The sequence below is a fragment of the Crocodylus siamensis genome, chromosome 8 (genome assembly GCF_052110815.1).
Source record: "Crocodylus siamensis isolate JL-2025a chromosome 8, ASM5211081v1, whole genome shotgun sequence".
Taxonomy (NCBI): Eukaryota; Metazoa; Chordata; order Crocodylia; family Crocodylidae; genus Crocodylus; species Crocodylus siamensis.
This window is the reverse complement of record NC_143402.1, coordinates 52,349,113-52,372,786: the sequence shown is the minus strand read 5'-3', so window position 1 is coordinate 52,372,786 and position 23,674 is coordinate 52,349,113. Positions and strand designations below refer to the sequence as shown.

At 56.4% G+C, this 23,674-nt stretch overlaps 1 protein-coding gene across 1 annotated transcript; it reads right to left on the bottom strand.

The window, feature by feature from the left end:
• Positions 1 to 597: 597 nt before the first annotated feature.
• Positions 598 to 23,393, bottom strand: SMC1A (structural maintenance of chromosomes 1A). The gene is made up of 25 exons (XM_090060713.1): positions 23,261 to 23,393; positions 21,765 to 21,953; positions 21,121 to 21,233; positions 20,368 to 20,571; positions 19,316 to 19,554; positions 18,613 to 18,871; positions 17,727 to 17,867; positions 17,172 to 17,254; positions 15,302 to 15,509; positions 14,718 to 14,903; positions 13,816 to 13,995; positions 13,096 to 13,242; positions 11,501 to 11,638; positions 10,944 to 11,060; positions 8,775 to 8,881; positions 7,665 to 7,806; positions 6,493 to 6,638; positions 5,613 to 5,766; positions 5,046 to 5,156; positions 4,184 to 4,340; positions 3,589 to 3,743; positions 2,744 to 2,895; positions 2,354 to 2,423; positions 2,031 to 2,141; positions 598 to 1,539 (listed from the first exon to the last, which is right to left on the bottom strand). The coding sequence occupies exons 1-25, from the start codon at positions 23,367 to 23,369 to the stop codon at positions 1,456 to 1,458; spliced, it is 3,702 nt and encodes a 1,233-aa protein (XP_089916839.1). The 5' UTR covers positions 23,370 to 23,393; the 3' UTR covers positions 598 to 1,455.
• Between the last annotated feature and the right edge of the window lie 281 nt (positions 23,394 to 23,674).

Genomic DNA, 23,674 nt, shown 5'->3' with positions numbered 1-23,674 from the left:
CCTAGGGAACCGCTGAGTAAAATGCCACATATAGGCCTGTGGTCCTAGATTCTCAGGTTGACAACAAACCCCATTCTACTCCTCCCAGACCAGGGAGAAAACCCAGGCATGCACCTGCACCTGGTCTAACTCCCCAAACCCACTCCCTTCCCATAGCTAACACAGAACCCAGATATCCAGGTTCCCAGAGCTTCCCCCTGCCTATAACCCACCCACCTGATCCTATATTCCTGCTCCCCACACAGAGTCAGGCATCCAGGCTCCACTGCTCTAACCCAGCAACGCACACTCCCCCCCCCCCACCCCAAGCCAGTCTGGAACCCAGGTGTCCAGGGTCCCAGCCCCCTCACTTGTCATAGAGCCCTGAGGAAGAACACAAGCATCCGGGTGCTCCTACCCTAACTCTACAGCACCATAAGGGCACTTGTCAACATGAAAACAATTATAAGTAAATCCAGTTGGGGGTTAATTCTTCAGAACCTGGAACAAGCAAAAGTGTTGGGGGGGACACCTCCCCTTCATCTGCCCCCAGCCCTTCTAGAACTTATGTGCCTCAGTTTCCCTTCCTACTTCCCAGAATCACAAGGGCAGCTCTCATTGCACAGATCTGATTTATTATGTCATGAGGAAAACAGCAAAAAAGGCCCCCCCAAAGCCAGGGGAAAACATGCACACACAGACAAGACCCACCCCCCTGAGTTTAACAGCCTTCCATGAGCTGGGGGGGAGGGTAACATGGGTCACAACAGCTCCTGTGACCTCATGACAATACCACAGCAGCCCCCATGAACTCACAATGGCCCCTCATGAGCTCGACTGTGCTTCAGGGCTCATGATGCCCTCCCTTCCCTCTCCCATGAGTTCAGGACAGCTGCAGTGAACTCCAACAGTAGCTTGGGTGAGTCATGACAGCCCCTGGGAGCTCACAACCACGGCTGGAGGGTCACAAAAGCACCTTGCGAAGTCAGGACAGCTCCTGTCAGTTCACAACAGTGCCTGGGGGGTAATGACAGGCCCTTGGGAGTTCACAACAGCCCCCCTGCCCCCCCCCCCCGTGAGCTCACAACTATCCCCAACATGATTCCCCTTGGTCCTAAAATACCCACCTCCCCCCTAACCCCATTTCCATGATAAAGATTTAAAAAAGCATCCATATGGGTTAAAATCCCAGCATGCTCACCCAAAATTACAGCGTGGGGGGAGGGGGGAAGAAGAGGCAGGGCACTGAGTAGCCCCATACTCAAAACTGGCCCTGCCCCTTCCCGCCTCCCCCCCAAGACTGAGATAAATCCAGCTTTGGGGTAAGGTGTCTGAGTCTAACTTCTCCACTCCAACCTTGCTACCCCAGCTTCCCCAAATTATGGGATAGAGCATGTAGGCTTCAGCCACACCCTCTTCTCCTGGTGGCTGCATCTCAAGCTAGGGGAGATGCCTGTTGGAAGATGCTAGCACCCCCTATTGTTCATTGGGGTTGGGGTTGGCATCAGGGTACTTGGTGAGGTCAAAGGTCAGGACCTTGCTGATGACGCAGTCACCTTGCTGGAGCAGGAAGAAAAACATGTGGAGGTTAGGGTGTATGGTCCAATATCAACAGGCCTCCCCCCTTCAGTCCCCTGTGGTATAGCCCAGAAAGCCCCACATGATACAGCCCAGGGGCAGGGTTCCTCCCCACCTCCACCCCCACATGGTACAACCCAGAGTGAATCCTTCCAACTCCTCCCCTATGGTACAACCCAGAGGCAGAGTTCCCCCCACCAGTCTAACATGGTACAGCCCATAGTAAGGGCTCCCCCCAGCCCCACATGGTACAGGCCACGGCTAGGGCAAGGATTAGGGCTGCCCCCTCATGGTACATGGTACAGCCCAGGGCCAAGATGCACCCAGCTCTGGGGTGGAACAAGTGAGGAACAGCTCAACATTACACTCCTCTCCACAGACTTCCCAGATGCACCCAGCTCTGGGGTGAAATGACAGCAACTGCCTGGAGATAGCAGCTGGGGAACAGCCCAGTAAAACACTTCCCTACCCACCTCGGGATAGACACCAATGAGGCTCTCAGCCTTTGTGTAGAACTCCTCCTTGAGTGAGATTACAATTGCCTGGAAGTTGCAGGTTGACTGCTCCTTGATGTAGTTGGCCACCTACATGGGGGGTGGTTAGCAAGGGCTGCAAAGCCACACGCCTCAGCCCACCCAGAGCTCCCCAGCCCCCCTGGAACCCCTCCATCCCCCCTGTGACCCCCCAAGTCACCCCTATCAGGACCCACAAACCATACCAACAGCCATCATCTTCCCCCAGAGACCCACCCAGAAGATACTCCCCCCTGCTCAACTGACAGCCTACAAACACAAACCTTTCCAATGTTGGTGTTGTCCAGTGCTGCATCAATCTCATCCAGGACAAAGAAGGGGGCTGGCTTGTAACTGGAGGGGTGGGGGGAAAGAGATCACAAGAAAGGCAAGGGGGAGGGAGAGGGGGGAGAGAACCCAGGTGTCCAATCTTTCAGCATCCCTTGTTTTAAGTCCCTCAGCCCCCACTCCCTTCCCAGAGAACCCAGGCATCTGGACTCCCAGCCCCACCCTGCTCTCACTGCTCTCCCAGAGAATCCAGAGCAGGGAGGGCTGAGAGTCTGGATGCCTAACCCACCTACCCCCACTTCCCTCCCAGAGAACCCAGGTGTCCAGCCTCCCAGCTCTCCCACTACCCATGAGCTAAGGAAGAGACCCAGACATCTGGGCATCACCTGTGGATGGCAAAGAGCAGGGCGAGGGCAGCCACAGTCTTCTCCCCCCCCGACAGGTTGTCCATGGGCCGGAACCGCTTGCCAGGGGCCACACAGTTATAGTTGATGCCATCCAGATAGGGCTCCTCAGGGTTCTCAGGGCCTAAAAAGGCCTGAGGAGGCAGATTCAAAGATGAGAATTAAAGGAGGGGGCATCAAGGTTGGGGCACAAGCCCCAGAGTGCTAGTGTAGAAAGTGACCTGCCACTGTTTGCCCTTGGACCTCAGTTGGAGCTTCTACAGTGACTGACAGAAGGGCTGGGCCCCAGCAGGACCCATGTGGCAGGCAAAGCCTTAAAGAGGTGCTTAGGGGAGAGAGAGGAACTTATGCCAGCTGAGAGGGTCCCTTCCCCTACTGTGAGAGTGGGTGGGCAAGAGCTGGCTGGGGGACGGGCTTCAGCTGTACAAAGGGTGTATAGGCAAAACCACAGAAGGAATGGGGTGTGACCTTCCCCCTGGTGGGTGAAGCCAAAGCCATACAGGGGGTGGGACATCTTTTACAGACAGGGTCAGAGTTGGAAAAGGGGCATGGTCTCTCCTTGATGAGTATGGGACACCTCCCTAGTGCGCATGGCCTAACCTGTGCGAGGGTGTGGCCTCCCAGGTAGGCATGTCCCCAACTTAAGTGGTGTGGCCTCCCTGAAGGGTGTGGCCTGAGCCATGCTAGGTGTGTGGCCTTGGGAATGGGTGTGCCCCAAGCCATGCAAGGGGCATGGCCTAAGCCTTGCAAGGATACATAGCCCAAGCTCTACAAGGGGGTGTGGCTTCCCAGGTGGCCATGGTCCCCAGGGAGGGGGTGGGGCTGACCTGGGCAGAGCTGTTGCGGGACAGGGCCTTGTAGATCTCATCAATGTTGGTGGCCACAGACTCGAAGCAGGCATTGAAGCGGTCAAACCGCTCCTTCTTGATCTGTTCAAACGCCTGCTTTGCCTTCTTGGCCCGCTTCCGGGCCGCTTCAAACTCTGGCAAGGGAACAGGTGATGAGTGGAACCCAGGCACCTGGGCCCTGAGCACCCACCTATACACAGAATCCAGGTGTCTGGGTGCTCAGAATCCCCCTGTACAGAGAACCCAGGTGTCCATGCTGCCAACCCTCCTCTACAGAGGACCCAGGCATTGGGGCCCCATATCCCCAACATCGTATAGAGAACTCAGGCATATTGTCTTCTAGTTCCTCCCACATACGGGGAACCCAGATGTCCACGTATCCAGCAGGGCTCTCCCACCCCAATGCAGAGAGAATCCAGGCTGCTAGCCACTTCCCCACACAGATAGCCCTGGCATTCAGGCCATCCCCACAACCGCCCTCAAAAGTATCCTTGGAGTCTGCCTCCCCCCTGCCAAAGGAACTCTAACTCTCAGCCCCCACTCCTCCCAGGGAACCCCAGCATTTGGGCAGCACCATCAGAGGTCTCCTGGAATTTGTCGCGCACACTCTCGAGCTTCTCCATGGCCTTCATGTTGGGGGCAGCAATGCGCTGCAGCACACTCTGCTGCTCAGTCAGCCGCTGCTGCAACTGTGCCATCTCCTGCCGGATCTCATCTTCTGCCTGTGCATCCTGTGGGGGGCAGGTCTTAGTAGGGGGGGCCCCAAGGAGTCCCCCAACCTCCTCAGGTACCCACCACCCCACCATCTAATAGCTGGGATGGCCAGAGTTTGCCAGGAGCCTAAGTTGGTTCTTTGCTAGGGGCAGAGTGAAATAAGAGGTACATGAACTCTCAGTGGTCAGATCAAGGGATTGACACCCCTCCCATTCCCCCCCAACAACCCTCCACTACTCCCAATTACTAATGTGGTCTGAGTTTGCTGACAGCCTGAGCCAGTTCCTTTCAGTTGAGCAGAGTCGCATAAAGGTGCAGTGTCTGTCAACAGGGGGGCAGAGCCAAGGGGTTGCACCCCTGCTGCCTTCCAGCACCCTCCCCACTACTTAACAGCTGGTATAGCCTCAGCTTGCCAAAAACCTAAACCAGCTTCTCTTAGCTAAGGGTTGAGCCACAGAAGGGAGCAAGATCACAAGGAAGGCAAGGCTAATGGGTCCCCAGGCTCCACCCCAACAGCCTGAACCTGGCCAGAGCCTGAGCTGGTTCCTTGTGGATGAGAATGGAGTCAAAAGAGTTGGGGGGAGGCACAAGTAAGGGGCAGGACCTGCAAAACCAGAAGCAGGCCCTCCTGGTCACAGTGTAGATGTTACCCCGCTACCCTCCTGACTCTGCCTCCAGTCCTAATATAGATACTAACCTGCTGCTCCATTGGCCCCACCCACCTTGAGCTCATCGGAGAGGTCACTGTAGTCAATCTCAATGAGAGCCTCGCGTGCATACATGGACGATGTGCGCTGGGAGCTGCCCCCAGCCTCTTCCCCATGTGCCCCACCCTGCCAGTGGAAGAGAAGGGGCAGGTAAGGGAAGGGGTGGAGCATTCCAGAGAAGCTCCTCTCCCAGGCTGTCCCCACCCCGTCATAACAGCCCCTCCCCTTCTCTGAAATCCTGGGGCAGGCATCACCCCCTCTAAGAGGTTCACCCAACCCCACCCCATTCTATCTGTGAAGTTCTTCCCTCCTCCCCAAGGCTCTGCCCCTGGGCCAAACATCTATCCTTTTGTCCTCAAAGTCCTGCCCACTTCCCTGAGTCCACACCCCCAAGCCAAGACCCCATTCTGTATCTTATGACCCTGCCCCCTTCTGAGGTCCCATCCCCCAGCTCAGGCCCACTGCCTCTCCTTCCATCCCCAAGGCCCCACCATCTTCCCTAAGCCCCTATCCCCAGGCCCAGTCTCTCCTTCCGTGCCCAACGCCACATCCCCTTCCCCAAGGCCCTGCTCCTGGCCCCACCTCTTCCTGGCTGATGTCATCCATGGTGCCCTTGGCTAGGGGCAGCTTGATGTCCTGCATCTTGCAGGCCTGCAGCAGGTTGTGGCGATCGCTGCGTTTCTGCTCCAACTTTGTCTCAATGGCTGTCACCTCCTTCTGCAAGTGTGTCATTTCCCTGCGCCCCCAGGAGGCAGGCCCAGAGATCAGGCCCTGCCCACAGCCCCAGCCCCTCCCACCAAAACATCATGGAGCCACACTGCTCACTCCCACCCTGAAGCATCATGGAGCCATGCTGCTCACTTCACTTCTGCAGCAGGAATCATGGCTGACCTGTGTCCATTTCTGCAAGCTCCCATTACCCTTGCCAGTACGAGTTGTCAAATCACTTCCTAACCCCACCCCATCACTTGCCTAGCCCTGCCCCCAGCTGCCACCACTCACTTCCTAGTCCTGTCCCACACATTTAATCCCACCTACCAGTTGCCATTCACATTGTAGCCCTGCTCCACCTATCACAATTCCTAGCCTTGCATCATCAGCCAGCTCTTCTCCCACCTACTTGCTAGCCCCTCCCCCATCACTCACTTTGCCCCACCACCACTCCTGCGGGCTGGGCTAAGTCTGTTGGCTGGCCACAACCCTACAGAGGGACAAGTCCCCTTGGCCCCAACCTCTGTATCTGCCCCTGCCACCTCACTCCTTATGCTTCTCCCACCTGCTTCCAGGCCCCAACTCCATGAGCCCACCTCTACACCCTTGTGGGCTCCACCCCTATCAGACAGCTATGCCCTCACTGACCTCCTCTGCCCCCTCAATGGCCCCACCTCTCTCAGCCAGCCCCACCCCCAGCTCCTTTAATACCCCCCCCTTCCCCTCCCCTCCATAGCACTACCCCTCTCACTTGTTGGCTCCGCCCAGCTTCTTGCGGATCTCCTCCATCTCATGGTTCTTGTCATTCACCTCCGACTTCTTGGCCAGGTGCTGGTTCTTCAGGTCTTGGAGCTGTGCCATTGTCTCATCGATGATCTTCATGTGCCGCTGCTCCTCCTAACAGAGAAGGGGGAAGCGGCACAGGGCTCAGGATCTGCCCCCTCAGCCACGCCCCACCCCACCCCTTTCTCCCCCCGATTTCTGCTGTCACCCTGCCCCTATGTCCCCCAGACAGGCAAGAGGAAGCCCCACATCTTTCAGCCTGACCCAGGCCCTGCTCACTTTCCCCCCGCCAGGCCCCACCCCTTCTGCCATTACCTGGCCCATCTGCTCTACCTCTACAGCCCCTTGTGCAAGACAGGCAAGAGGAAGCCCCACCCACAAGATGAGCCCTGTCCTTTGCTGTCTAAGCCATGCCCCTTGAAAGGTAGGTTCTCACCCCTTGCCAGTACAGAGGTCCAACCCATCAACTGACACTTCCACAGAAGCTCTGTGCCCCCATCAGAGCTCTACGTCCTTCCCTCAGGCCCCACCTCTTTCCTGTAGTTCCTCCTACCCTCAAACTGTGCAGAAGTGAACAGACCCCGTTCCCTTGGTTCTAGGGCCAGCCACACCACCTAAATATCCCCCTATTCCCCTTAACTCTTGTACCATCCCCAGCCAAGGAGCCCCAGACAGCACTGCTGGAGTCCCACCGCTGGGCTTCAAGTCCCAGCCTCCAGCTCCGCGGCACTTTCTTAATCTTCTCCATCTCTGCTTTATCCTTCTCTCAAGCCTGATGTCCCACCCCCTCAGGAGTCCTAAGCACCACCCAGCACCTTAGGCCCTTCCCCCAGACCCTTAACACCTCATTTATCTTCTCCATCCTTCTCCCAAACCTGATCCTCCATCCTGTCCTCCCAGGCCCTGCCCCCATCCCAGCCCCTTCAGACTCCACCCCCTCAGCTCAGGCTCCACCCCCAAAGCTCCACCTCATCTCAGGCCCCAGCCCAGTGCTTCACCACCTCCATCCTACTCCCAAGCCTGAGGCCCCTCCCTCTTCCCTCCCAAACAACACCTCTCTGGTCTCCACCTCAGCTCCAGCCTTCTCCTAGTCCTGACACTGCACCCCCCTCCTCCCAAGTCCTGCCCCCACCAGGGTACCTTCTTAAGCTTCTCAATCTCTGCCTCATCCTTGCGCACGCTCTGCTCCCACATGGTCACCTTCTCCTGATCCTCCTTGAGCTGGTTCTTCTCAAAGTCCAGCTGGATGCCCAGCCGTGTCTTCTGGTTCTCAAACTCCAGCCTGGGGAAATGGGGAGGTGGGGATGAATCAGTGAGGGACCTGATTCTGCCCCAATCCTACTCAAAAGAAGCTTGGGGGGCACCTGGGAGATGGGGCAGGGGTCTCAACCTGAGGAATTTACCTCCTGATTTCTGCCCCAGCATGTCTCCAGCCAGAGAATAGGCAGCTTGGCCTAACAATTAAAGGCATGGAGAGATGGAGTCTTCCCCCTGCTCCCCCTTGCAGGAAGCAGCTGGTTAATGGACTGGTCAGGGGCACTACTTAGGCATCAGGCTGGGATGCCTGATCCCCAAAAAATCTCTCCCCACACCTTCTGGGGTGAGGCTGCCCCACCATCTTACCTCCACGGGGGGATGGGGGCTGTACTGCCACAGAGTGTATTGGGAAGGGGTGGGGTGGGGAGGAGAAAGAGAGAGAGGAGTCCTGATCCTGATGATCCTGCTGCAGATTCTGTCCCAGTAGGGAACATGGGTGGGATGGTGGGGTTGCCAGAGGTGGGAGCACACCTGGGTCTCTGATCCTGATGCAAGATGGAGACCCCAATCCAGGGGCACTGCCTGGCTCAGAGAGGGGCAGTGGCCTGCCTGTGCTGGACAGCATTGTACTCAGTGTCCTCTTTATGTGGAGTTATACTCAGCAGCTTCTCAATGCCTACACTCCAGAGCTAGGTGCATCTCAGCTTTCCTCATGGGGCATTATACTCAGCCATTCCCAGCTCCCCTCCCCAGATGTGGCTGTGCCAGTACCCAGCCTAAGTGGTATTATACCCAGCAGTTCCCCAGCCACTCCAACCCAGAGCTGATTTCTTCTCAGCCCTCTTTAGGCAGCCTTATGTTCAGCTGTTCCTCAGCGGTTCCATCCCAGAGCTGGCTGCTGCCTGGTGTTACTGGTCTTTCCCAGAGGAAAATGAGGTAGGGCCCGACATGGGATGGGGAAATTGGGGGGGCCCACCTAGGCTCAGACCTCACCTCTTCTTGGCAATCTCATTCTGCCGCTTCACCTTCTCCTCCTCGAACTCTCGGATATTCCGGACCCCGATCTCCCGGCAGAATTCCTCAAAGACCTCGTCCTCCACCTGGAGGCACCATGGGGGTGGAGCGGTAAGACACTGGCTTGTGGGGGAGGCAGGGAGATCTGAAGTCCCCCACACCCTCCATCAAGCCTGGACACCCCAGAGAAGGGGGCACGGAAGAGGCTTGGAGTCCTTTTATCCCACAATTAGGGGTGCACCGATAGAGACTTTAGGGGCCGATAAAAAAATAGCTGATTTTTAAGGAGGCCTAAATCAGCCAATACCAATCCAATTTTTAATATGCAGCCCAGCAGCTTGAAGAACTGCATCCAGCTGGTAAGTCTGTTTTGGTGGGAGGGGTGGGGGGCAGATCAAGGCCCCTGCAGTAAACGGGTGGAGCAGAGCTGAGGAGGCACTGCCCAGCCAAGGAGAAGCAGGGCAGGGAATGGAGCCCCTGCTCATCTGGGGGGGCTCAGGGATGTCCTGGGAGGGCACAGGGGGGCATATGCCCCTGAGTCTGCCTGGGGAAGAACAGGCTACAGCTGTGGGCTGGGGCTGCACCGGGCTCTTCCTGGCAAGGGCTAGGCTGAACTGAGCTGTGATGGGGTGGATGGCAGCAGTGCTAGGAGGAGGGCTACAGAGAGGGCTGCAGCCACCCTAAAATTTGCATAGCACCACCCCTTAGCCCTCCCTCTCAGCGCTGCTGCAGCCCACCCAGACCACAGCCATGGCCCAACTCTGCACCTGCCGGGAAGAGCCTGGCACAGTCCTGGCCCCAGCCTGTTTTGTCCCACACAGATCTGGGACACATGCCCCCTCTCCCCTGCTGTGCCCTCCCAGGGTGCGTGCAGCAGTGGGAGCTGCCCACACACTACCCTACTCCCTCCCCACCTCCCTCACCACAGGGGCCTTGATCTGCACCCCCATGCTGCCTCCCTCCCCTTCTACCACAACAGACTTTGGATGTAGTTCTCCAAGCCAACAGGCTGTGCTCCTTGCTGCCTATGTGCCGTGCTGCGGCTACACACATGCCCAAGCATTTAAAAAATCGACCACATTAGGCTAATTTCCAATTCAGTCAATTTTCTTTATAAATTGGTGCCATTCCAATATCAGACTGATGTATCAGTGCACCTCTACCCACAATGCACTGGTGAAAGGGGCAGAATGTCTCCCAGCATGCTCTAGGGCAAGGGCTGGGATGGCAACCCCCACAATACATTGCACTGAGGAAGAAGAGCCAGCTAAGAGGTCTACATCCCCCATAGTGCACTGATGTAGGCTTCCATCTACCCACAAGGTACCCAGAGCCAGGATTTGCCCCCCTAGGCCCTCTGTATCCTATGAAAGCAGAAAGCTCCCTGTATCCCATAATGCCACAAAACACAGCTCCACTCACATCCCACAATGCTCTGGGGCAGCTACCTTCCCCCTACCCCCACAACCTCTGCATCTCACAATGCATTGGGGCAGCCATCCCCTGGCTCCCTGCATTTGACAATACCTTGGACTGCCCATATCCCACAACGCCCTGTCAAGGCCACCACCCTCTGCCCAACTGTATACCACAATACCTTGGAGTAAGGATCCCCCCACAACACATAATGCTCTGGGATAGAGTTCCCCCTGCCCCCCCAACCCCTGTATCCCACAATGCCTTGAGGCAGGACTGCCCCCTACTTTATGCACCCCAGAATACCTTGGAGCAACCACCCTCTGACCCCTTGTATTCCAGAAAGCCTTGAGGCAGGGCTCCCATCACATCCCACACTACCTTGGGACAAGGCTCTCCCTACAACTCCTAATGCCCTGAGGCAGAGCTGCCCACCCCTCCAGCCCCATTTCCTGCAATGCCCTGGGTCCCCCATCTCCCAGAATGTTACATGGCATGGCTGTTTCCTAACCCCTGAATGCCTTGGGATAGCCAACCCAACCCCCAAGTCCCACAATGCCTTGGGACAGCTGCCTCCCCATGCCCTATAATGCCTCAGGGCATTTCTGTCTCCTGACCCATCTCCCACAACATCTTGGGGCAGAGCTCCTCCTCCTATCCCACAATGCCTTGGGCCAGCCATGGGGCTTCCCAGCATCTCAGAATGCCATGGGGCAGAGTCAGACCAGGCACCTGGTTCATCTTCTCCTTGAGATCCTTCATTTCCCGCTCACGGCCTTGGATAATGCGCTTGATATCATTGATGCGGGGCCCGAAGTTAGCCAGCTCGCTCTCTAGCTTCGACTTCTCCTGTGGAAGGGGGGGGGAGGGTGTATGTGTGCGTGCAAAGGGCAGGGGTTGAGGTCAAGGGTCAGACAATCCCTCCCAACCTCCCCCACACTCAGCCAAATAACCACCCCCACCAACAGCAGAAGGAATGACCCCAGCCAGCTGCTGTACCTGGAAATTCAGGACAAGGGGGCAGGCCGGGCAGTGGAGGGGGGGACTGACCCCACATCAGGAAGGGGTAGGGCTGTTGGACTCCAGTGGGTTACCATAGCTGGAGAACAAGAGCCAGGTAGCAAATGAGGGAACAGGGGGCTGAAACCCAACTCCAACAGACTACTGTAGCTGAAGGTTGAGGGCAAGGAGGACAGGCTGGGGTGGGGGGTTGACCCCAACAAGCCACCACACCAAGGACACCTCTAGGTGATGAGGGGGGCACATTTGACCCCAGCAAACTTCTGTACCTGGAGATTGAGGGCAAGGTGCCGGGTCTTTGTTTGCTCCAGGTCACTCTGTGAATATTTGAGGCGCATCTGGAGCCCATGGGCCTGGGACTGCACCTGACGCAGCTCGGCTTCCTTCCGCTTAGCTTTCATCTGCTCCTGTGGGGGGTGTGAGTGAAGACACACAGATGGTGATGTCGGGGGGGGGGGGATGGTACACCCAACTCTGGGGTGGGACTGCCGATTATAAAACTGCCCAGGAAGAGCCAAGATGTTGCCAGCTCTGGGTTGGGGCAGCTGAAGGAGGGTTCAGTATAATACTGCCCTGGGAGAGCTAACATGACCAACCTTTAGGATAGAGCAACTGAGCATAATGCTACTCTGTGAGGGTTGAGAGAGAGTCAGCTCTGGAGTGGCGTGACCAAGTAGAACACTGCTCTGGTAAGGTTAAAATGTGGCCAGCTCTGGGGAGGGGAAACTAGGGAGAGTAAAAATTAGCCCTACCCAGGCGGTGACGCACCCAGCTCTGGGGTAAGGTGGCTTGGAGATGGCCAAGTATAACATCCCATGAAGAGAGCCAAAAAATGCAGCCAGCTCTAGGGTGGAAAACACAGTATAACACTACCTGACTGGAATATGATGCAGCCAGCTCTGGAGCATGGAGGTTGGGAACAGGCAAATATAATTCTGCCCTGACAGGACTAAAACGCAGCCAGGTCTGGGGTGGGATGGTTGGAAACAGCCAAGTATAACAACACCTAGGGAGGGCCGAGATGTGACCAGTTTTGGCAAGAAACAACCAAGCATAACACTGACTGGCTAGGTAAGATGCAGCCAGCTCTGGAGTAGAGCTGCTGGGGAATGACTGAGTATAACACCAACTGTGGAGGGCCAAGATAAAGCCAGCTCTGAAGTGGGGAGGCTGAGAAGCAGATAAACACAACACCACCCTAAAACATGGCACTTAGGTTTCCCACTGCAGCACTGGGCATGTGTAAGAGCATAACAGGATGGTTACAACACACCCAATTCTGGTGTTAGGCAGTTACAAGTAATGCTGGGTAAAGAAAGCAAAATACATCCAGTTCTGGTGCAGGGCAAAAATAAAGCAGCTAAGTATAATGCTGCCCAGAGAAAGATGCAGCTAGGTCTAGGGTGACAATGACCAGGGAACAGCTGAGTATAATGCCATTCAGAAAGGGCTGAGATGGGGCAGCAGGGAATGGTTGAGTGTAACACCACCCAGAGCAGGCCATGATGTAGCCAGCTCTGGGGTGAAATGAGTTGGGGCAGCTAAATATAACACCTCCTGGGTGTGACACAGCCAGCTCTGGGGTGCTGCAGCTGAATAATGGCCAAGTATAATGCTGTGCAGATACAGCTGAATCACAGCCAGTTCTGGAATGGGAGAGCTGGCAAACATCCAAGTATAAGGCTGCACAAGAAAGGACCCAGATGCAGCTGCTCTGGAATGCAGCAGCTGGAAAATAGCCAAGTATGCTACATCAGGAAAGCAAGATGCAGCCACCTCTGGGGCATAGCAGCTAGGGAATAGCCAAGTATAATAACACCCTTTCAATAGGCCTGATCAGGCCGCACCCCAATGTCCCTGACACCTTGAGCTCCTCAGTGAGCCTCTCTTTCTTCTCTTTCAACTTGTCGACAGCCTTCTCATCCCAGCGCCGTGCCTTGGCTTTGAGATCACTGGCACCACCTGAGATCACGCCCGACTTCTGGAATAGTGTCCCATCCAGTGCCACTGTCTGGGGGGAGGAGGCAAGGGTCAGGGGCACCTCCCACAATGCACTTATCTCAGTGGGGTGTAAAATTCCAACCCCCCACAATGCACCATGACCCCCTCTCCCCAGGATACCTGGGTCCTGTCTCCCACCCAGGCAAGAGAGTGTGCATGTGTATCTACAAGATGGAGGGAGTTCTTTTGATGCCTGGGTCCCATCTTCCACCCAAGGAGAAGGGCAACATATATGTGTATATGTGAGGGGATCCCTGGACACCTAGTCTCCCACCCACGTAGGGGAGCGTGTATGTGGGCAGGGAAGGGAAGGGGATGCTCCTCAGACACCCAGATCCCATCTCCCATCCAAGCAGGGCAGTGCGTAGGTGCATCCAGGAGTCCCCACACCACATGTCTGGCCCTGTCTCCCAGCCAGGCAGTGGAGTATGTATGTGTGCACATGGGGGTGGGAGATGAGCTCCTCAGATGCCTGGGTCCCATCTCCTGCCCAGGCAAGGAAATATTGTAAGGGGTGAGCTTCCCAGATGCCTGGGTCCCAGTCAGGGTTAGGGGAGAAGTTCCCTGGACACCTGGGTCATACCTTGTGGCGCTGGTGGCCACCAAAGGCAATGCGCCGTGCATCCTCCACATTATCACACACGAGAGCATTGCCGCAGGCATACTGCAACGCCTTCTTGATGTGAGGCGGCTCGTAACGGATCACGTCAATCACCAGCTTGGCCCCCTTCAGCTCCCGCAGCTTCTCATCTGTTGGCTTTACCTGCAGAGAAAAAGGCAAGGGTAATGCTTCAGCCCTGCTCCTCTACTGGGGCTGGGAAGAACCCAGGCATCCAAGCTCCCAGCTATGTTCTGACCTCAGTCCTCACCCAGAGGACCTGCAAGAGTGGGGGGGGACAGGGTCAAGACTGGAGGTAGTTATGAGGCAGGAAAATCCTTTGGGGGGTGGGGGGTGGTAAATAGGGGCAGGGTTAGGCATGAAGGGAGGACAGGATGGGACTGGGGAGAGAGGTAGGCTTATGCCCACCTGAAGGTAATCAAGGGACAAGAAGAGCTTGGGCTGCATGTGTGGGTAGGGGGTAAGGCAAAAATCTGACCCAGGAGGCATGGGCAACTGGGTGCCTACTGAGTCGGGGTGGGGGGGGCACCAGATCAACAGGAGGAGGGGGTCCCCTCACCGGCTGATCGCTGAGCTAGCAGCAAAACCAGAAGTGCACTTCCAGTTTTGCACCTGGTGCTTCCAGGGGGCACACAGCTGATCTCAGAGGGTATACATGCACCCCCTATGTATCGCCATTGCTGGGGAAGGACAGGATTGAGGCACAGGGGCAGAAGAGTCTTCAGCTCCCAATGTACATCGGGGGCACGAAGGTCTTGATCTGTGTGGATCTGTGTGGATGGGGTCCCACCTCAAGGCAGTTGAGAAGCAGGAGTATCTCAGGCTGTGCGGAGGGGGGACAGGGAAAGGGGCCAGGACTGACCCACCTCAAGGTAGTCGAGGGGCAAGAAAGTCTCAGGCTCGCCACGCTGTTCTTTGATATACTGGATGCAGTCCCGGCCTGTCTTCTCCGAGTCTACAATGATGGCATCCATGTTCTTGCCCAACACCTTGGTCACGGCAATCTGGTACTTCTTCTGTGTGGGCTGGCATAGGTCGATCAGCCGTCCGTACTGGGGGGGGGGGCGGCAATTAGGAGGCTACAAGGAGGAAACAACTTCCACAGAACTCCTCCTACTAGCCCCCAGGAACCCTGCCTCCCCCTTGGAAGTTCTTCCTACCCCTACATGACTGCCCTGGCTCCACCTAACCTCAGCTTAGCTCTGCCCATCTGAACCCATGCACTAGGCCCCTTCTACTCCTGCCTGCCTGGTCCTGCCCACCCCTTGAGACCACCCCCCAGCCTCACCCATGTGGTCTCTCCCACCCCTCTGAATCTCCTCCTACTCCCTCATCTGGCCCCACCCATCCCTGCCAGGCCCTGTCCTTTCTTTTGAGGCTCCTCCCAACCTCTGCCTGGCCCTAACCCCACAGGCCTTGCTGGGGGGGGGGGGGGGCAGGTGTACCTCACCACAGAGCCAGGGTATAGGCGTTTGATGCTCTCCATGATCTCTGCCTTGCGCTGCTGACGGCTGCTTTCCTGGCGGTCAATGCGGGCATCCCCCAGCTGCTCCATCACCTGGTTCAGCTCCTTGTTGATTTCATCAATGCGGCGCTTGGCCAACTCCACCCCCTCCGTCAGCTCCCCCTCCAGCTTCTTCTGCTCCTCCAGTGACTGCCTATGGAGGGCCAGGATAGGGGTCAGGGCAGAACCTCCTGCTAAATCCTGCCCCCTCCCACCAAGCTTCAGTATCCTCTGCTCCTTATCTCCTTTAGCAGTTATCAGCACACGAGCAGTTAAGGGGACACTTTCCTATCAGGCCCCACCCCTCCCACTAAGCCCTACCCAATCAAGCTTCTAGTATCTTCACTCTAGCACAGAGGTCGGCAACCCCTGGCATGTGTGCTGAGCGTGGCACACAAGGCCATTTTGCTTGGCACGCTGCCCCGGCTTCAGGAAGCTGCTGCTAGCAACGGAGCCCAGGCTGCTCCCAGCAGGGCTTGCAGCATCCCAGAAGCCTGCTGGGAGCAGCCCAGGATCCTGGCTAGCAGCAGCTCCCCAGAGCTGGGGCCGACTGCAGCCAGGAGGCTCCAAACAGCTGCGTCAGGATCTGGCACCAGCTCCGCATCTGTGCAACCAGGCGCACCTGTGAGCCGGCAGTGGGGGCAGGACCTGAGGCAGCGCAGCCCCGGTCTCTCCTCCACACCCAGCATGGAGGTGATGAGCCCGGCGCGGCTGTTTGGAGCCAGCTGCAGCAAGCAGTGGGCTGGCTCCTAACAGCTGTACCAGCCTTATCACTTCCATGCTGGGAGCAGGGCAGAGACTAGGGATGCACTGCCTCAGGCCCTGCCCCCACTGCCCGTTCCCAGGTGCACCTGTGCATGCCAGTGCGGAGCTGGTACGGGAGCCGCCTGGAGCCCAGCATAGCTGTTTGAAGCCTCCCAACTGCAGCTGGCCCGGCTCTGGGGAGCTGCTGCCAGCTGGGATCCTGGGCTGCTCCCAGCAGGCAGCTGGGATGCTGCAAGCCCTGCTGGGAGCAGCCCAGGCTCCAGCAGCCAGGGTAGCTGCTGGGAGCCAAAGAGCCTGGGCTGGGGGGCCATGTACCCCTTACCCTCATTTTGCTTTTCTGCCATACCAGCACTCCGGCACCTTCTGAGGTAGGCATTATGGTGTTTTTCGGCACTCCAGCCAAAAAACGCCTACCCCTGCTCTAGCATCTCCTCCAGAGACAGCCTGCTGGAGGTGCTGGGACATGATGGGTTAAAGGGAAAAAGTTTTCTGCCAGGCCCTGCGCTCTCCCACCAAGCCCCATCTGTTTTAGCATCCTCCATTTCCTTTGTCCTGCAAGGGGTGCCAGCACACGAAGAGTTAAGGGGCTGGAGTAGCCCACTATGCTCTGCCTTTTCCTGCTAAGACATGTCCCCTCCCACCAAGCCCCACCCACACCAGCATCTTTCCTCCTCCAGAGACAACCTGCAGGGGAACATCAGCATGCAAAGAGTTAAGAGAGCAGAGCCTCTATTAGGCCCCACCCACTCTCTCAGCTCCCCCTCCAGTGGCTGCCTGAGGAAGGGTTGGCAGGCAAGGGATCAAGGAGACAGAGCCTCCTGCTAAGCCTTGCCCACTCCCATCCCCACCCCCTTCATGGACACAGCACATACAAGATTAGGAGGGAAGAACCTCCCATCAGGCCCCCAAGACATCAGCACCCCTCCAGCATCTGCCTAGAGAGGGCACTGGCATTCAAGGGGTTAAGAGGGCAGAGCCTTCTGCCAGGCCCATCCCACTCCTCGGAGGTCCCTTCCCTTCCAAGCCTGGTGCATTGTGGGCCAGTGCTCACTTGCTGGTAGCAATGTACTCCTCCAGCTTCTCGATGCGTTTCTGGTTCTCTTCAATTTCCCGCAGCTTCTGCTTGATCTTGGCCTGGGGAAGGGATGGAGACATGGGGCAGAGAGGTAGAGCCATGAACAACAAAGAGTTGGGGTTAAAAAGGTCCTAGCCACAAGTACCTGATGGGGAACTGGGCAGGGCCTCAATAGAAAAGGGGCAGGACAAAAAAAAAGTCCAAGTGGGGCCAAAAGGTCCTAGCAGGGAGCAAGGTCAACAGTCCTAAAAGTGTGTGGGGCCACAAGGGAAGGTAGACAAGGAGGCAGGGCCAGAATCCTAGCAGTGGACAGGACTCAGGGAAAGGGGGCAGGACAGAAAAGTCCTAGCCTCCAGGCAAAGGCTATGGAAGAAGTGGGGCCACATGACGTAAGTGATGCAGGGCCAAAGAACCCTAGAAATGGGCATGGCCCAGAGAAAGGGAGTGGAGGGGTGTTAAACAATAGTAGCTACCAGGCACAGGCTATGAGGAGTGGGGCTCAAAAACAAAAGGGAGGGGGAAGGGCCTCACCTCTGTCTCCACCTTCTTGCGCTCCTCCAAGTCAAGTCGGTCCTGGTCAGCCTTCTGGTCCCGGTTGAACTTCTCCAGTTCCTGGGCCAGCGTGGCTGCCCGCTTACTAGCCTCCTCCTTCAGCCGGTGGTACTTCTTCACCTGGGGATGAACAGGGGAGTCACTCAAGGCTGAGGAGAGCCCAGCTCTTGGGTGGGGCAGCTGGCGGGGCAACCAAGCATAACACTGCCCCCAAGGTGCACCCAGCTCTGGGGTAGGGGGGGCAGGGAACAGCCACGTATAACATCACATGTGAAAGGCTGAAACGCAGCCAACCCTAGAACAGAGCAGTTGGGCAACAGCTGGGTATAATGTTACACAAAGAGAGCTAAAAGGCAGCCAGCTCTGGGGTGAGACAGCTGGAAAACAACGAATAACAAATGCCTGGAAAAAACTAAAATGCAGCCAAGTCTGGGGTGGGATAACTGAAGAATGGATGCATATAAAATCACACTGAAAGGGCTGAAATACATCCAGTTCTTCAGTGGGATGGCTGAAAAATGGTAGAGTATAACATTACACAGAGAGGAAGACTGAGATATAGCCAACTCCGGGGAGGGGACTGGGGAGAATGACTAAGTATAATACCACACAGGGAAGGTTGAGATGCACCCAGCTCTGAGTCGGGGCAACTGGGAAATAGCCAAGTATAATGCCCCATAGTGATGAGAAGCACCTAGTTCTGAGGTGAAACAGCTGGGTATAATACTGCCCAGGGAAGGGCCCTGATGCAGCCAGCTCTGGGGCAAAGTGGCTGGTAAAACAGCTGAGCATAACAGTGCCCAGAGACGACAGAGATGCGTCCAGCTCTGAGGCAGGGTTGCAGGGGACCAGTTGGGTAGAACACCTGGTTCTCCTCAAGGGTGAGGTCACGGCCCTGGCTCTGGCTCTCCTCTTCCATGCGCTCCTCGAACTCCTGCCGCGCCTTTTCCACTGCCCCCATCTCCTTCTCTAGTTCATCCATATCACCCTTGCGTTTCTTATACTGCTTCTGTGCATTCTGCAGTGACTTCTTGGCCGCCTCCAGCTTTTTGATCTTGTGAGCCGTGTTCTCCTTGGCCTTGATGTACTGCGGCCGCTTCTGGTTCAGCTCTGAGTCTTTCTCCCTGTGGGCCAGAGTTCTAGGTCACCTGGGGACATTCTAGGTCACCCGGGGACATTCTAGGTCACCCAACACAAGAAATGAATCATCCATATTCAAGGTTTCCCAAGGGGTTTTCTAGATCACTCAATCCATGCAATTAAAAAAAATAATAAAATCCATGTGTTCTAGGTCAACCAAAGCACCTTCCAGACCCTCCAGCACACTTGAAAGAAAATCATTCAAGTTTCAGGTCACCCTAGGTGTGGTTGAGATCATCCAGTGCATGGGAGAAGAGTTATGTACATTCTAGATTGCTATATTCTGTAGGCCTCATGTTCTAGTACCCAGCACACTCCTTGGTTCTAGATTTCCCTGTTCTAGAATCAGGTCCCTCCTCAGTTCTAGACCCTGGTTCCCAATCCACAATACCCTTCCAGGTTCTAGATCCCCCACTGTCTAGCCTCACTTGATCTCTTTCTCGATCTGCTGCTGCTCCCGCATCATCTTGCCCAGCTCCTTCTTTTTGTCCTTGAGTTCATCCTCAACACGGTCCATGCGCTTCTTGTCCTTATCAATCTCCTTGTTCTTGATGGCCAGCTCTTTGTTCAGCTTTTCAATTTCTGCCTCATTGTGATACAGCTTAAAGAGCTGCAGCTGCACCTGGGCTCGCACCACCTCATCCTTCAGCCGCTGGTACCGGTCCGCCTTGGGGAGTGGGGCATGGGGTTAGCCAGGAACCCAGGAATCCTTTGTCCAACCCAACCCCAACTGTCAGCACCCATAACCTGATTGCTAGCAGTTGGGGAAGAGAGATGAGAGGTGTGGCTTCAAATAGCCTGGCCATACACACTTCCTAGTCCTACCCACAAATACCTGAGTCCTGGCCCCCAACATTCTTACCTCACCTATTCTCCAAACTAGCCACCGTGTTTTAGCCCTGCCCACCTGCTAGCTCCAATCCCACTCCTAAACCCCACAGCCCTACACTCTGGAGCCCTGGCCCTACTTCAAACATCTCTGCCCCACCCACTCACTAGCACTGCCCTTCTGCTAGCCCCAACTTCACCCCCAAACAGATCACCCACGCTGGCCCTGCCTCCAAGTATTCCAGCCCCGCCCACTCACCAGCCCCGTCCCCCAACCCTCCAGCCCCACCTGCTCTGGAGCCCTGGCCTGGACCTGCCTCCAAACATAACCTGGCCCCACTTGCTGAAGCCTCTCACCTGCACCCACCTGTTGCTCTGCCCTGCCATCCTGTTCACCAGCCCTGTCCTCAGCCATTCCAGGCCCCTGCCCCCAGAAGCTCCACCCCACCTCTGAAACCCTCTCTACTCCAGAAGCCCCTCTTCCATCCCACCTCCAAGGCCCCACCTCCACCCCCACTCCACTCTTGCCACCAGAGGCTCTGCACACCTCCCACCTTGCTTTTAAACCCTAGTATAACTTCCCTGCTGTCCCCACAAACCTGCCTCCTACAACTAGGCCTTACCCACTGCCCCTGTGCCCCACTCCCCGCACCTCTTCCTTCTCCTGCTTGGCCTCCTTGCGTTCTGCAGCGATATTTTTCTTGCGGTGGTAGTTGAACTGTGTGTCCTCTTCAGCCTTCACCATCTCCTTCTTGCGCTTGTCATACTCAGGAGCCAGCTCCCCAGCCCGGCTGATCTCCTCAAAGAGTGCCGTGCGCTCCTTGGGGTTCTTCATGGCAATTGACTCCACTGCCCCCTGCCACCCGGGCCAATGGAAGACAAGGTCAGGGCATCGCCACCAGGCCCCAGGATCCCACCACTTATTGCCCCCTCAGCCAGGATCAAGCCCAGGATCCTCCTCCCAATCCCCAAGACCACGGACAGGACCTCCTCAAACTGAGATATCATGCTGAGGACCTTCCCAGACAGTATCAACACCAGGATACCACCCCCAAACCCAGGGACCTTGCCTCTCCAGTCAGGATAGGGCCCAGAACCATCCCGAAAAACCCAGGATTAAAGCTAAACCTCCCTTCTCCACAGATCCTAGGATTTAGCCCTGAAAGACCATGCTCTCCAGCAGGATTGGGGACAGAATACACCTCCCAATCCCCATGATCAGGCCCATGATGCCCCCCAAGCCCCAGCCAGGATTGGGTCCCCCTTTCCTCCCATATACCCAAGACTCCTCACACCACAAGCCTCATACCCCTTCACCTGCCTCCCAGCTCCACCCCTTGCACACCGGAACCCCATAGCCCTCCTCCTCCTCCTCTGCCCCATCCCAGGTAGGCAGCACCCCCACCTGAAAGACAAGGAAGTTGCGCGCCTTGATGAGGATGCCCAGCTTCTCTAGCTCCTCACTATATTCACTCAACTGCACAACCCGGTTGTTGATCTTGTACTCCGAAGAGCTGCCTAATGAGTTGGAGAGGTGAGGGTCAAGGCCAGTAAAGGGAGGGAATGGAGTTTGCATCCTGTCAGCCTCTGTGCCTGCTGTCCAACCTTTCCCCTCCCCCAAGCTCCTTCCCCTGGTCTGACCATTGCCCAAGCCTTGCCACTTGGCCCCTCCCCTGCCCACAAGCCCCCTCTTTCTCTAAAGCCCCACCCTATCCCTCAGTTTGACAAGCACCATCCCTTCCTCAAGCCTCACATCCAGTCCCAAATACACCCTCCCACAATGTCACACCCCTGTTCACCAGCCCTGCCCTTTTCAAGCCTGATCTCTTCAAAGCCCTGCCCCCTAACCAAGCAACACCCCATTCTCCACCCTCCTCTGCTCCAGCCCACAAGCCCACTCTGCCCCACCCCTCAGCCCCTCCCCTTGCTCCCAAGCCCTGCCCTATGTCTGAGCCCCACCCTGTTTCCAAGCCCCACCCCTTCCCCACTATGCTCCTCCCCCTGGTCCCAAGACCCACCCCTTTCCCACTGTGCCATCCCCAAGCTAACCAACGATGACACGGGCAAAGGTGCGGTCCTCGGCACCATCCTCAGCATACACCATGCTGACATAGGCACGGCTGGAAGCCGGCTTCCCTACTGGCGCCCCATGGATCAGGTCCCGCAGAGTCTTCACCCGCAGGTTGCTTGTCTTCTCACCCAGCACAAAGCTGATGGCATCCATCAAGTTTGACTTCCCTGCAGAACCAGCAAGGTATTGTGGGACAGAGGGGAGGTCAGGGCAGGCAAGGTATCGTGGGACAGTAGGAGGATTGGTAGGTGCAATGCACTGTGGGGTGCAGCCCCAGTATGGGCAAGGCATTGTGGGATAGCAGGGGACTGATGCAGGCAAGACCTCATGAGATGCTAGGGAGGGCAGCATAAGCAATGCACTATGGGATAGCAGGGATAGGGCAGTCACGGTAAGGCATTACAGGATAGTAAAGTAGTATTTGGCAAATGAAGTATGTTGAGTGATGCAATTTCAGTGTGGGGAGGGCATTTTGGGATAGTAGGAGATTGGTGCAGGGAAGGGCTCATGAGAGTTCAGGGGTTGGCATGAGCAATGCGTTATAGGATAGTGGGAAAGAAGAATTGCATGAGCAATGCATTGTGGGATAGTGGAGGGATCTGTGCAGACATGCACTGTGGGAATAATACAAATCAAGTGGCAAGGCCTTACAGGGCAGTGGTGGAGTTGGCATAAGCAATGCATTGTGGGACAGCAGAAGGGATCAGTGAGACAAAGGCTTACAGGACAGTAAGAAGGGGTTGGTATGAGCAATACATTGTGGAAAGGTATGTCAGCAGGGGGAAGGCCTCCTGGGATAGCAGAAAGACTGGCATAAACAATGCCTTGTTGAGAGATCCCTGTGGGGGAAAGGCCTCATAGTGTTGCAAGGGGTGGTAGCAGGCACAATGCATTGTGGGATGGGGTATGCATCACTGGGGGTTCCTGAGCTATATCCTTCCCCAAGAGCCACAGTCTGTCCAATTTTAATGTGGGATGGGGGGAGGGGGTGCCAATAGACTGTACCATCCATTCATGGGTGGGGGGGAGGTTCTGTGGGCAATAGCATTCCTATGTGGGGAAAGTCCCCTATGGCACCTACCACCTCTAATACAGGAGGGAGAGGGGAGAAGTGCTTTTGTACACTTTCACCCCCATAAAGAAAAGAGTTTCAAGGGCCCTTCCAGTGCACCTCATAGGGGTCTCAGTGGAACATTCCAGCAGCCCACGGCCAAGCCAAGGGTGACCTATCCCCCACCTGACAGCCCACCCATCCGTAGACCCTTCCCCCGTGTCTCAATAGAACATCCCACCCGTCTGCCACCAAACGAAAGGGTCTCGCTCCGAACTATACCACCCCCCTCAGCCCCTCACCCCACAGGGGTCCCAGTGGTACATTCCAACCTCCCACCGCTACGCCAAGCATCCCCCTTGGGCTGTACCACCCAGCTGCCCACTGGACAGTAGGGGAGGTCCCCCACCAGGCCCCGCGTACCGGAGCCGTTGGGCCCGATGATAGCTGTGAAGCGGCGGAAGGGCCCGATGATTTGCCGCCCTTTGTAGGACTTGAAGTTCTCGATCTCGATCAGCTTGAGGAATCCCATGGTGACGAGACACTGGATGGTCTCGTCCGGCCCTACGGAGGCCCGCCGGAGTACCGACTCACACCCCAACCCCCTCACTATTTTCCGGCCTGCCGCTGCCGCCAAGATAAGGAAATCTCGCGAGAGCACCAGCTCTCGCGAGGAACCAAATCAAGATAAAAGGGCAGGGCTGCTTTCCAAAGCTGCCTCAGATTGGTCCGTGCTCACGGCGTCGGGTTGCATAACTGGCTGCTGCTTCTTCCTCCTCATTAGCCCGCGAGGTTCCGGGCCTTATTTGCATTCGGGCTCCCGCCTTCCTACTTAAT

Coding starts and splice junctions, on each gene's coding strand:
- SMC1A (XM_090060713.1), bottom strand. CDS start 23,369: ATGGGATTCCTCAAGCTGATCGAGATCGAGAACTTCAAGTCCTACAAA. Junction 19,555..20,367: donor CCAAGCAGGAGAAGGAAGAG/GTGCGGGGAGTG, acceptor CCACTCCCCAAG/GCGGACCGGTACCAGCGGCT. Junction 13,243..13,815: donor GTGGCCACCAGCGCCACAAG/GTATGACCCAGG, acceptor TCCTCCCCCCAG/ACAGTGGCACTGGATGGGAC.